The sequence below is a fragment of the Beta vulgaris genome, chromosome 9 (genome assembly GCF_026745355.1).
Source record: "Beta vulgaris subsp. vulgaris cultivar EL10 chromosome 9, EL10.2, whole genome shotgun sequence".
NCBI lineage: Eukaryota > Viridiplantae > Streptophyta > Magnoliopsida > Caryophyllales > Amaranthaceae > Beta > Beta vulgaris.
Genome location: NC_079210.1, coordinates 39,042,009 through 39,056,663, shown reverse-complemented (window position 1 = coordinate 39,056,663; position 14,655 = coordinate 39,042,009). Strand labels below are relative to the sequence as shown.

Sequence of the window (14,655 nt, the reverse complement as noted above, 5' to 3'; positions counted from 1 at the left end):
TATATATTGGTGAAAATTTATGCTTTTTTTTTTCAATTTGACCATAAATTAAATAATGATGTGGGTAGAATATTAGAAAACAAATGCAATAATTACGTTCAAACCCCACAATATTAAATGACCGAAACTAGGGGTGCTAATCGAGCGAGTCGATCGATCGCGAGCTGGGGTTTGCTCGACTTGAAAATCGACCGACTCGTGCTCAACTCAACTTGAAACTCGTCGAGCACAAAATTTCCTAGTTCAACTCGTGCTTGATAAGAATTATTGATGCTCGACTCGAGCTCGTTAAGCTCAACTCGGCTCGATTGATCGACTCGAGCTCGTTAAGCTCGACTTGGCTCGATTGATCGACTTGAACTCGTCAAGCTCAACTCAACTTGGCTCATTATGTCAACTCAACACAAACCCATCAAGCTCAACTCAAACTCTCAAGTGTCATCCTTCCCTTTTATAAAGAAAAGAAGCTTTGGTTTTTAGTTTTCAACCAATGTGCAACTTTTGTTTAAACTACCATCTTTTTATAAAGTAAAATATGCTTTGATTTTTTGTCTTTCTAGCAATGTGGGATAAGTTTTATGCATTGTTTCTCCCTCTTCCTTTCCAACTTGTTTACCTTACTTTCTTTTTAAGTATATTTTGTTCGTTCTCATTTTAACAATTTATATAAAAAATTTAACGAGCTGCTCGCGAGCTTATCGAGTTGAGTTGGAGCTTGCTCAACTCGACTCGTTAAGGTCTCGAGTTGATCACGAACTCGAGTCGAGTGTTGACCGAGTCGTTCACGAGCTGCTCGGAGGCTGCTCAACTCGATTAGCACCCCTAACTAAAACATATAACTATGAGAGTACCATGATAATATATCATCAAGACACTTCTAGAACCACCAAAATACTGTAGAGATATTGACAATTGTGAGTATCTTTGAAAATATTAATAGTTGGAGTTGAATTGCACTTAATAAACAAATAATGTTCGAATGCTAACTATTCTAAATGTTTGTTGTTCGTCTAATGGTAATCTATTCTGAATAGATTAAGGTTTTTCATAATGAAAAGCTTCAAAAAGAGACGATCTGATAAAAAAAAACAGTTTTTGAATGAAGGAATGATATAATGTTCTTGGAAAACCAAAGGACATGGAAGATCCCTTCTTGGGGATTTATCAAAAAAAAAAAAAAAAAAAAAGCTTGCATAGGAGGCAAAGTGGGCAACAAAACCTCTCAATTTGAGAACTTCCATGGTTCTGTTGAGGAGACAAGTGGCCACTTATTAAGGGAAAATTTAATGATTCTAACTATGTTGAAGAGACCAACACTTACCATTTTGCACATACAAGGGTGAACATTTTATAATGAGAAATTATAGACCCTAAAAGCATATTCTTCTTTAAGCTACATCTATTTAAGGAGACAAAGGAAAATCTTACAAACTTATTTAAGAAGACAATATGCCTCATTATCCGGTTTCGGATTACTAGTGCTTAGTATATATATAGGAGAGACAAAAAGCACTTTGGGATAATAGAGACATTATATTTAATATAATTAACTTCTTAATCAATAGTAGCTAAGGCACACGAGTGAAGTGATTAATACAAAAAGGACAAAACGACTTTCTATGGAATCAAAATTGACAAAATCGTCAAGTGGATGCTCTAATAATAGTCAATAGGGAATATTCTTAATTAATTGGATATAGAACTCTATAATTACTACAATGAACATTTGATATACTTTCTAATTAAAAAAAAAACTAAACATACATTATACATAGGTCAATTTCGGAGGAAAACAAAATAAACAAATAGATTATCTGTGATCAATGATTCAAAGAAGAGACAGAAAAAAGAAAACATTAAAAATCTATAGAAAAAGAGGAAAACCCTATCAAAACAAGATGAAACACAAGGTTAGCTTCATACTTCAACAGTTCAACTCTCCTGCTAATCTTATTTTGAGTTGAATCATTCCCACAAAAAAGTGAATATATGAAACCTGTTTCTGATTAATAGAATAATTAAAAGTAGATATATATAGAAGAAGAGTATATATCTATCTATTCTTTATGGATAGAGGATCATATTATCATTAACAAATGAAGTTTAATAAGATGAAATAAAAATAAGAATAAAAGATGATGAAGAGTTCATTGCCATGATGATACAGAATAAAGAGGGCGATTCTTCCACCCAAGCAACAAACAATTGCTATTAAGAACCTGAAGTTGGTATCCTTCTGAAGGATAATGAAGCCTGAGCAGCAACTTAGCTTGAGACAAAGAAAATGGACTCAACGCCAAACTCTTGAAACCTGAGCTCCTTAACACCACCTCCCACGACTCGAACCTTTGGTGTCTTTCTTTCCTTCTCTCCCCTTCTTCTCCTACAACATCCTTTATCTCCTCCCCGAACCAACCCTCCTCGACTGCCACCCTCTCTCGACTCTGCGGAGGGAGGGTGGCCTCTAAGGAGTCAAATATAGCTCCATAATGATCTAACGCTTCTACAAACCTTCTTAAAAAGATAGGGTGGTTATGATCAGCCTCCCTTTCTCCCAAGGTCAAGACCCTAGGGTTTAGGGTCTTGACCTGGTGAAGAAACCTCCTGAGGGATCTTGTATCATATTCCCTCAGGAGGCGGTGGAGGTAGTCCCCGCAATTTATTGCTAGGGCCTCCTCCACCTGATTAAACCTAAGGCGGTGATCCAATAAAGTATGGATCACCGCCTCAGAGTGATCAACTACTTCAGAATCATGAAGTAGGAGATCACGAAATTGAAACTCTAACCCTAGGGATTCAGCAAACCTCCGAAGTCGGTCCCCAGTCTTCTCTAGAAGATTGGGATCATAGGCCGCCCCTGTGATACGGATTGTAGGACAAGGGCGGCCTAGGGTTGTCGACCGCTCCATGATGGCCTGCATTAGCGGAGGCCATTGGACGCCGTGCATGATATCCATGTCGAGGATATGGATCGACGAGTAACCCTCCACCGCTTCTAGGATCGCTTGGTTAGCCGTCAAGTGGGTGAATCTGGTAAATGGAGTAACTTGATTGAGAGAAAGATAAGATGAGTATCTAGATGTTGTTGATTCTAAAGGCATTGCTCTCATTATTGGTGGTCTAATTGGAATAATAGGATAATGTTGAGCTAAACTTTGAGGAGGGATACTCATACTAGGGCTTATTACACAAGTTGTTATACTTGATAAATGACGATTAAGACGTTCATTTAACGCCCTACAAAAATAATACACAAGCCTTTCAGTGGAGTCGCCAGATTGTGAGGCGAGCTCACTAGAAACAAGAGAAAGAAGGCGGTTAGCAGACGAGAACTCAGACCTAGAAATGAGCTCCGCGCAAGTTACTAGCAATTGACGCGGTTGAGCCACTGATGATTGAGATGATAATAACAACAATGACGTAGGTAGTGATGATGATAGTACAACTGAAGATGAAGCAACAGAAGTAGTAGTAGTTGTAGCAGTAGTAGTAGTAATCAACTGGCGTGGATAATCTAAAAAACTTGGAGTTGGTTGAGGCAGATCCAACGGCGAAGATCGTTCGTGTTGATTTTGATGATCTTCCTCAGAACTATATGAGGAAGAGCCCAGCATATTATGCCCTAGCTAGTCTCCTTAGCTAGCTAGAAAACCAATATTAATTGAAAGAAATTATGTGTGCAACTTATGATAGAATTTGAAGAACTCAGAAGTGTAAGATATGAAAAGCCCTAAATATAACTAGTAGTAGGAGACTATGAGTAGTACTATAATTTTTTTTATTTTTGAGGGTGTATGTGACACAAAAAGCAAGGTGAAAAAAGAGGCAAAAGATGCTAGTACTATACTAGCAGTACTAGTACAATAAATGCAAGAAGGGAATCAAGTGGGTTTTTCTACAATTTTATCTCAAACAAGTCAAGAATTTAATGCAAATGAGAAGGAAAGAAGTTACTCCAAAAAAATTTACCTAAGAGAGCAATGAAATAGCAAAAGGAATAAAAGAGAGTTATTGAGAGGAGAGAGAAAGAGGGAAAAAATGAGGGAGCAAGTAAAGCAGCTGGAACAAGTTTTGGTTCGCTATCTTTTCTTCACACTAATTGGGAAAAAGTGGGGAGTGGGTGAGTGAGTACGGTTATTTTGTTTGTGGATTTCGCATCAAAGATGTTTATAACAAAGAGAAGGGATTTGGGGATCAGTTTTATCTTTTATTTTCTTTGTTTGTTTGTTTGTTTCAGTTGATATAGATAGAGAAAGGGGGGGACTGCAGCAAGGTGGTGGGAAGAAGTCTGATAGTTTCACTTACTTCCATTGCACGGTCCCATCCACCGTACCTCAGACATGTCCCTATGCCCGCACCTATAGATGCCCTATTCAACCCTATTATATGATCCCTCACTTCATTTTTCATGGTATAGCTAGCCCTATGTAGATGTAGGAAGCTGGCTAGCTACCATGTCTTTTCCTTCTTCTTTGTCTCATTTTTTACACCGTGGGTTTGGAATAAATATAGTGTCCTTTATATATTTATTTATGTAGAGTCCGTTCTGCTTATCTTATTTCCAATTTTTATAAGAAAATTTAAGTTTTTATAAGGTTATGTTTGGCAACATTGGCTGAAATGGAGCTGAAATTGATACGTTGGCTAAAACTGATTAGGTAGCAGCTGAAATTGTTAAGGTGCTGAAATTGATAAGTTAGATGATTGCATAACCTGTTTGGTAAAATGATTTATGACTGTAGCTGAAATATCTTTGAGTTTGTCTTGTAAAAGAACGTTTATTTTTAAATTAAAATTAGACAATGGTAAGTCCAATATTAAAAAGAGAATTAGTCCAATAATGACTAAGTTAATTTCTTTTGATGACTAATTTAACCATTTAGTGACTATGTCTACTTTTATGTTAAAATTAGACCGTCTCTTTTAATTTTTGAATATCTTCTTAGGCTTAAAAAGATAAAAAGAAAATATCTTTTTAGGCTTAAAAAGATTATAAAAGTAAAAAAATAAAAGAATTTCAGCACCTGATCTCAGACACTATTTTACTCCAACTCAATTTCAGTCAAATTGGACTTAAATTTTATTTAAGTTCCTCCACCAAACACCACTAATCATATAAGGCGACTTAAAATTGTAGCACCTTATCATTTAAGTTACCTGAAATGCTTTCCCAAACAGAGCCTTAATAAGTTCAAATAAGTTCAATCCATCAAAATAAGTGAAACTAAAATCTGACACACTCCTAAAATAAATTCATATAATGTCTAGTAAGCACTAGTAAGATATAGTGATTAAGTTCTTATAAATTAAAATTAGTAAAAAAGAACATAGTCTTAATATTACTTAAAAATTTAAGAGTCGAGATAGATTTAAAATGAAAAATGTGGTTTTGGTAGGGGAAATTTAACATGAACATTACATAATCGTGTATTCTTTGTCATGTTTACTATGATCACTAATCTACGCAAGAGGAACTATATAAACGTTCCTCTTCTTTTTTGTTTGTTAACAAATATTATTGTTATTAAATCATTTTACATTTCTTTTGATCTATTACCTCTTTTAAGAGTTGCATTGAGTGAATGATTAGCTTTGTCCATTTGCACATGTTATATGAGAGAAATGAGAATGGATTGTGGGACCATGTTACCTTAAAAGAAAATTGACCCATCTATTAAGCATTAACCAAAATGGAAAATGGATATTTTAGAAAAGAACGGAAAAGCTGAAGCCATTTTTTTGTACTAATTCATTATTGCATCTAAAATTATCTTTATGCAAAGACTAGCCAAATATTCCCTCCAACCTTATAGTTGCTTGACTTGCCTTTTTGAAAAACCTCAAAATAGGTGCTTCATCTTAAAGGTAACAAATCAATAGGTGCTAAATTTGCATTGAATCTCATATGGGTCACTTTGTGATCAAGATTTATCTAATTCTTTACTTTTAAAATTTCATGTCAAAATAAAACGAAAACAACCGGTAGTAATAATATTAGCTCCCTTAAAAATAAAACCTTTGTAGTTAAGTTTTTCCTTTGTAGTCTAGATGTTGAATTTTCAGTTGAATGATGAAAAAGTAATGTGTGATAAGTCAAATTATTAACATATTAGCTTAATGAATGAATGTTACTCAGGCCTGGTTTTGATTTTTTTGGGGCCCTAAGCAAAATAATAGATTGGGGTCCCTTTAAAAATAACAATTTATAATAGAACAAATTAAAAATATGATAATAGTTCTATTAAAATAAACTCGTTTAAACGAATGCAATTTTACCAATAAATTTAACAAAAAGAAAAATTGTTCAAGCAACAACATTCAATACATGACATCAAAAAAATAGAAAAACATGTTCTACGAGCATTCCGAGATACAAAATCATTAATCATAACATCAACTTCAATATTTTCCAGATAAATATTTTTCAGGCAACATATTTGCACATAAAAAAAATCAAACATTCAAATTATATAATCATAGTACAAGGAAATTAGAGAAATAGAGAATAAAATGGCAACACCTTGACCAATGTATTAAGAAATCTAGCAGCAACAGCGAATTGTGAAGCTCTGTCAAGTCGACAACAATTAACCACGGACCGATCGGGCCACCGTCGGTAGAGCCGTAGAGGCAGAGGCCCCAACAAGAACACTTGCTCGACGCTTCGACAATCTCCACAGCAGATTGTTTCCCAAAACCCTTATATTCTTAATTTCAAAATCTCTGAATATCTTCAATTGATCAAAGTTATTAATTGAGACTAAAACTTATGAGTAATGCATTATACAAATGCAATTTTCCTCATTTAAATTATAGAAAATAATTCCCGTTGCCATATTTATGAGAAGGTTAACAATTATATTTTGGGAAATATAGAAATTTTCCACAAGTTTAATGGTGGTTAGAGAAAGTTTTGGGAATTAAAAGAAGCATTTAATTTGGATTTTGGAAATAGAGTGAAGAGAGAAAACTGAAGAAGATGAGAAGTTATTTTAGTGAAGCGTGCTGCGTGCTTCTCGGTGACTCGTAAAATTGTTTCAGCAATTTTTTTTCTAGTACCACTTTTAAATCTAGAGGCTTGTGACCCCTTTTAGGCTTGGGCCCTAGGTCGTTGCCCCTCTAAACACCCCTCAGGGCCTGGTCTAATGTTATTGTGGATTGTAGATCATATTATAGTTATGCTGCATCTGTTTAGTCATTTTTAGGTAGGCATCACCCCTATACTATTAGATAGTTTACAAATTTGTCTAAAACTAATTATCATGAGATGGTTCATATAATAACAAACATCTTTAGATTTTAGACACATTATCGGTTACCTACCTTGTTTGTGACTAACAGTTATACTTCCTTGATTATTTAATTGAGATATTTGATTTTTGTTTATGTCATGTTATTTGTCGCATGTATTTTGTATATTGTTCGTATTATACTGTCTTTTTCCTTCTTTCTCCCTCCTTTACTTCTTCTTCTTCAATAATAACCACCACTACCTCCACTTCTCGTCAGCCCTTACGTACCCCACCCTAGCAGGTCCTACATGAACCCCCACCAGCCGCCCCTACCCTAGCCTCCACAACTGCCACCACTCCTATATTCCACCCCCACCAGCAACCCCCCACCCCTTCCTCCACCCCCTCAGAGGGGAACCCCCCACCCCACTTCGCCCCTCCCCCCTATTACATCCCTCCCCCCTATTACATCCCTCCCCCTCTCCTCTCCCTTCGTCCCAGCTCCCACCAGACCGCCACACTGCCCAAAATTGCCCTCTCCCCCATCCCCCGCACAACTTCCCCTCCCAACTTAAAGCCCCCCGCCCCACACCTTCTTCTTCTTCCTATTTCTCTCTTCCTGCTCCCCTGTTTTGAGATTTCAATTTTCTTCATTGTTCATGAAAAATTAATTTTTGATTCCACTATGGAAAAACCCATTTTTTTCCGTGGAACCAAAAAAAATGATTGTTTTCACTATGGTAGAAACAAAAAAATTAGTTTAGTTTATACTATACTGGAATTTTTTCAAGTACATATATAATTTTAAATTCAAATATGTATTAAAATGTAAATGATGTTTAGTAAATATAGGCGGTAAATAGTAAAACTTTTTTTTAGAGCTGGGATTGGGATTGACAATATCTTATTAAGGCTATGTTTAGTTCACATGAAATTTTCTGATCTGAACTTATCTAATCTGAACTGAACTTATTTTTTCTGATATGATCTGATCTGATTTGAACTGATTTGATTTACAAGATCTTATCTTTTATATTTTTTTCAATATATAAGAAAAAATATAGTCATGTGAGGTCTTATTTGATTCGTCAATGAGTACTTTATTAATATTCAATTATTATCATTTTTACTAATATGTAATGAAAGATATTTAATAGTAATAATGATTTTTAAATATAAGCATGATCTGATCTGAACTGATCTGATCTGAACTTATTTTGTCTGATCTGATTTGATTAGATCTGAAATAACCAAAAATAAGATGAACTAAACATAGCCTAAGTGGAAATCCCCAAACCCCAAAACCTCCATTTTTTTTGTCTCTCCTTTGGCTACCTTCTCCGACGACGATCCACTCCTCCCTTTCTGCTATTCTACGCAATTCACATATGAATCATTGCAAATTTTCTGGCGATTTTGCAGCTCTTAGTGATTAGAAAGTTTCTCGCTTGATGTTTCTTCATTCTTCGCGATTTTGGCTTCGCGATTTCTTCATTCCTCGATATTTCTTCATTCTTCGCAATTTTGTTGTTCTTCTCTTGATTTTCGCTTCGCAATTGTTTTATTCTTCACATCTGATTGGAATTTTTTTCTTGATTCGAATTTGTGTCACATCAATTTGTTTTGAAAGTAAATTGATTGCAAAACAAATGCCTACTTTGGTTTGATTCAATGGCTCTTTCATTTGAATTCAACACCCACTTTAAGTCGCTAATTGCAAAACAAAAACTCTGGAAATTAAGATTTTCGTATGTGATTGAAAAGGGTTGAATTGCTCCAATTAAACAGGGATATGAAATTTGAAAATTGATTGGAGAATAAATATTGAATAAGGAATTTGAACAAGCTCTTTCTTTTGTGGAGGTTTTTGTGGTGTAATTTTTGGTTTGATCGTGAAGAAAAGCAAGTTGTACGAGGGACTGAGGGAGTAGAGAAGAGAGAAGAAGAAAGTAAAAATTATTAGTCAAAAGCATGCAGATTTATTGAAATGTGACGTAGATTTTTCTGGTTTGGTGAAAAATGAGACATAGGTCAACAAAATACTACCTCCGTTCTTTTTTAGTTACAACGTTTGACAAATTGCACTATTCATGTTCTCTTATTTGACCACATTTATTGATTTATATGTTAAACAAAATATAGTCATGTGGGTCTTGTTTGATTCGTTTCGATGTAAGCTTTCATAATATCAATTTTTTATAATTTTTACTTACATACAATTAGAGATAAAACGATTTGAAATTGTACATTGGCAAGCGTGAAAGTCAAAACGTTGCAACTAAATAAAAACAGAGGTAGTATAAGCTAATGACTCTAAATGACATATAAACGACACTAATGATACAACTCGAATAAATGATATAGGTGTTGAAATTCATTGAAAGTCTACTTGTGAAGTGTCTTATATATTGGAGAAAGAGGAGAGATTGTTACACTTTATAAGGTAATTCCTCCGTTTGTCAAAGATCTTCCCTTTTTTCGTTTAAGTGCGTTTCCAAAAGATCTTCCCTCTTTTACTTTATTCCTTATTTGGATTTTTTTTCCTTTTTACCCTTTCATGTCCATATCATATGGTCCACCATTACATTATTAATTCAATTTTACTCTCTTTCCCTCTCTTGCTTTAACCCCTTTTTATTTGTTTATTTATCTTAAACCCTTTCTCTCTCCTACATTACCCACCCCACACTCCACACAAATTGATTCTCATTGGTATCAGTAGTAACAGCAACAAGGAAGATCTTTAGGAAACGAAGAGAGTAGATGAGTTACTCCTACTATCACCAATTGGTTTTAGTATGGAACCTCCTTTGGGCTTATAAAGTGGACCAAATCTCTCCTCCTCCTTGTTCGGGTCACCCAGGCCTGTTTCATATTATCTCTAAATTTAACAATAGGTTAGTTGATATCAGATTTGTTAATGACATAAGTCTATGGTAAGATGATATAGGATTAGGTATAAATAACATAAACATAATAACTCAAATGATATAACATGAAACAATAATGATCCAAACACAAAAGAAATGAAATGATATTAATTTGTTGAAAAATGACATAAGAATGAGTAATAATGATATACATACTCCGTCTCAAAATAATTTACACTCTCCGGACACGCTTGGTAGTGCATAACTTTAACTAAAATATCTAATTGCCTACATATAAATTTTTTTAAAAGTTGATATTATCTCTATTATAAAAGCCAAGGGAGGAGGTGTGGTGTCCTCTTTTGAAGTGACTAAAATACCCTTTAATAATTTAAACTAATATTTTTTTTTGTAAAAAATTGAAAAATGAGAATCAATAAAACTTGCCATATGAATGGAATATGCAATACTTAATAACTTGACAAACTAGATTGACACAATCAATTCACAGAATTAATTAGAATCTTCAACCAAAAATAGTTAGCAACATATCGTGATAGCATAATATTTCATATTTACAAAGTTCAAACAATATGGTTTATTAACATCTATAATTGTTAAAGAACTATACTAAAGTCTTTGAAAAGAAAATTATTAAATCACCGACCAAATTTTACAGTGACGGTATTGAACAGTTAAAGATCATTCACCTTTAATTTAAAAAGATAATAACATCTAAAAAAGAACCTCAATAATTTACATCACTATTAAAATAATTTTAGATAAAAAAAAACATGTCCATTTGTATATAATTACATAAGATTGTCGACGCATGCATCGCGTGCATATGCAACTAGTAGAAGTATATATGTCAAGACGAATCTAACAAGATCCCACATGATTATATTTTTATTCTTACGTAAAAATTACAGAACAAGATCAAAGATGGGTGTGTAATAGTGCAAAAGTCAAACTTTGTCATCTGTTTTGTAACGGAAAAAGTAGTACATAAAGAGTTGATAAATAATATTAACATTGGGAAAATGATACAAGTTTACTGAAAAATGACATAGAAATGACTACGAAAAACATAGAAATGAGTAATAATGATATGGTTCACTATTGCTACACCATAACTTGTGATAACATTTAGACATGTGTATACTAATATTAGTAATCATGTCATTATAATACTATTTCATGTCATCATTGACATATTTCATATTATTTTGGAGTTGTCTCATGTATTTTTTTATTTGTTTCATTTCATTTATAAAACCCTTTCATGTCATTATTACTAGCTTGTATAGCATTTTTCAACAAACTTGCATCATTTGGAGTTATTTCATGTCATTTTCCCCCTATTGTATTACTATTTGTCAATTCTTTATATATCTTATCATTGTTACACATACTAATATTGTTATTACTCACTTTATTGTCTTTTTTTAGTAAATTTGTATCATTTTTCCCTATTTAATTGTCATTTATCGACTCTTTATGTACCTTATCACTATTAAACATGTTGATATCATAAGTTACTTCACTTTTATGTCTTTTATGTATCATTTGACCAATATATGATTATTGTTCCGCAAACTGATATCATTGATAGGAGAAATGATATCATCAATGCTCACTTTATGTCATTCTTAAACAAACTTGTATCATTTTTTCTTATTTCATTATCATTTTTCAACTCTTTATATATATATATATATATATATATATATATATATATATATTTTATCACTATAACACAATCTAAAATCATTCATAAGAGAATTAATATCATTATTACTCAATTTCATGTCATTTTTACCAAATTTGTACCAATTTTACTTATTTTGTTATAATTTTTCAACTCTTTATATGGCTTATCATGATTACACAAAGTAATATCATTGATAAGAAAAATAATATCTATCAATATTAGTCAATTTAAATGTCATTTTTAACCAAGCTAATATCATTTGTATTTCATTAAATTGAATTCAGAAGAAATTTATATTATACGATAATATTTTTTTTTTTTTGCTATGTAATTAATCAATATATTGAATCAAAACCAAATATAAAACTATCATCTATAACTAGGGAGGAACAAATCATCTAGGTTGGACCCCTCCTTCCTTGCCAAGCCAAAAACTATTTACACACCAGAACACAACAACAAAAACAACTGCTCACAAGGTATAAAACCAGTTAAGGTCACTCCTCAAAACCTTTTTAGGGATAGCAAGGAAAATTCTACGCCAGATATTCTCTTTAATTGTTTTCACTAGACATTGAATTGTGGGGGACTTCATGGTTCCATTTACAATCATTCCTTGCATACCAAATTCCATTTACCACCCCTGCAATAGCTGCACTACAAGCAGCCCTCTGGAACTTGGATCTTCTGCAACTGGAGATTTACCTGATCAGTTTAACTAAGTCATTCACAGATGTGTGAATACCCATCTAGCTTTTAATTTGCTTCATCACTTGCTTGCTATAACAAAATTGGAAGAGTTGACCTGAGTTTCAGTAGCATCCCCACACAACCCACAATCAGTAGGAGCTAATTGATCATATACAACAATCCTCTCAGCCGTGTGTAGTCTACTTCTCATTGCCAGCTAGTTAATGAACTTATACCTGTTGACACTGAGCCTGTTCCATACAAAGGCATCACAGTGCATAAGTGACTTTTGCTCAATCATCCGATACATCACCACCTTCATAGAATAATATTGCATACATTGAAATTCTTGTGTGTTATACACCTGTTTAAGTTGCTCTTTGACAAGACAAAGTCTTTTTCAATACCAACTACCACCCGTTATGGGTTTATAATCCCACCATTGCTCATCTTTAATATAAAACAGAGTGAACCCACCTGACATAGACATTGTCTTTCTCTCTTGCTATGTCCAACACATGCTTCCCCAAACAAACAAGATTCCATCCCTTAACATTTCTAGACCTTAATCACCTGAGGTTTTACTATTACATAGCTCCTGCCAAGCCACATAACAACCCTTAGAGGAGAACTGATTTCCAGACCACAAGTAAGCTCTACAAATACTTTCATTTTCTTAATGACCCGGACATGCAAAAATATAAATAAAAAATGGGCCCAATACCCATGAATGCTCATTAAGAAAACATTAATTAACTGGACTCTACCAGAATAAGAGATATTCTTGGTACTTGAAACTTTAATCTTAGCTGTCATTTTATCAACCAAATAATTACGGGGAGCAGCAAAGATTCTCTTTGCATGAATTGGAACCCCTAAGTATCTAAATAGCAGAGACTCCCTCATAATGCCAGAAACATTGTAGATTCTGACAATATCCTCCTCATTCATTTCACAGCAATACAAAGCAGATTTCTAAACATTAATTTTCAAGCCTGAAGACTCTGGAAATAATCTGAAGGCTCAAAACATTAAGTACAGAGAAGCATAATCACCCTTTGAGCACAAGATCAAATCATTAGCAAAGCTAAGGTGAGTTAGCTTGATGGAATTACATCTAGGATGAAAATGAAATTGGTCTAATTTACTCATTTTGACCAATATTCTAGCCAAGTATTCCATAAACATAACAAATAGGAGGGAGGACGGGAGGGGATCACCCTGTCCAAGCCTTCCCTTTGATGTAAAGAAAGCATGTAACTTCCTATTAATCATCAAAGAGAACATAAGACTACAAACACACTCCATAACAAGATCCACAGATCTATCAGGAAAGTCACGATCTATTAACATATCTCTTAAGAAAGTCCAATTAACTGTATCATAAACCTTTTACATATCAAGCTTAATTATAAAGATACGACTAGCAGCTTTCGTATTATAATGTTTGACCAAGTCTTGAACAATCATTATACTATGTACAATCTGCCTACTATGGACAAAGGCCCCTTGGGTCTCTTTAACTTGACTAGGAAGCACTAGCCTTAACCTGTTGTAAATCATCTTAGTGATGCATTTGTACAAGGTGTTGCAACATGTAATAGGCCTAAAGTCAGTAACATTCTTATGGCAAGCATTTTTAGGAATGCGAGTAATAAATGTTGTTTTTAGAGCTTCCAACATCTTACCATGCTCAAAGAAGTCAACGACTGCTGCAATCACCTCATCACCAACAATCCTCCATGTGTCCTTGAAATAGAAGTTGTCAAATCCATCTGGCCTAGGAGCTGTATTACCATCATTGGAGAAAATTACTTGTTTAACCTTTTTAGGGGAATAAGATTCCATTAACTCTTCTTTTTGCACCTGTAAGAGCATTACCAGCCCTTACCACCTCCCAATTAATAGGAGCGATGTTTGTCTCAGTTTCACCATGAAGGCCTTTATAATAAACTAGAAATGCATCCTTCACCTTCTCACTTATCCTACCAAATCCCTGCCATATTATATGTTCCATAGACAGAGTTCTTGACTCTCCTCTGTCTAATGTTTTGGTGAAATATATTAAAGTTATCATCACCATATTTCAACCATGCAGCTTTAGCTTTTTGCTTAAGAGAAGACATATGGGACCTGTGTTGATTTTATA

At 33.8% G+C, this 14,655-nt stretch overlaps 1 protein-coding gene across 1 annotated transcript; it reads right to left on the bottom strand.

The window, feature by feature from the left end:
• Positions 1–873: 873 nt before the first annotated feature.
• Positions 874–3,703, bottom strand: LOC104903785 (scarecrow-like protein 18). The gene has a single exon (XM_010691895.3). The coding sequence runs from the start codon at positions 3,612–3,614 to the stop codon at positions 2,148–2,150; it is 1,467 nt and encodes a 488-aa protein (XP_010690197.1). The 5' UTR covers positions 3,615–3,703; the 3' UTR covers positions 874–2,147.
• Between the last annotated feature and the right edge of the window lie 10,952 nt (positions 3,704–14,655).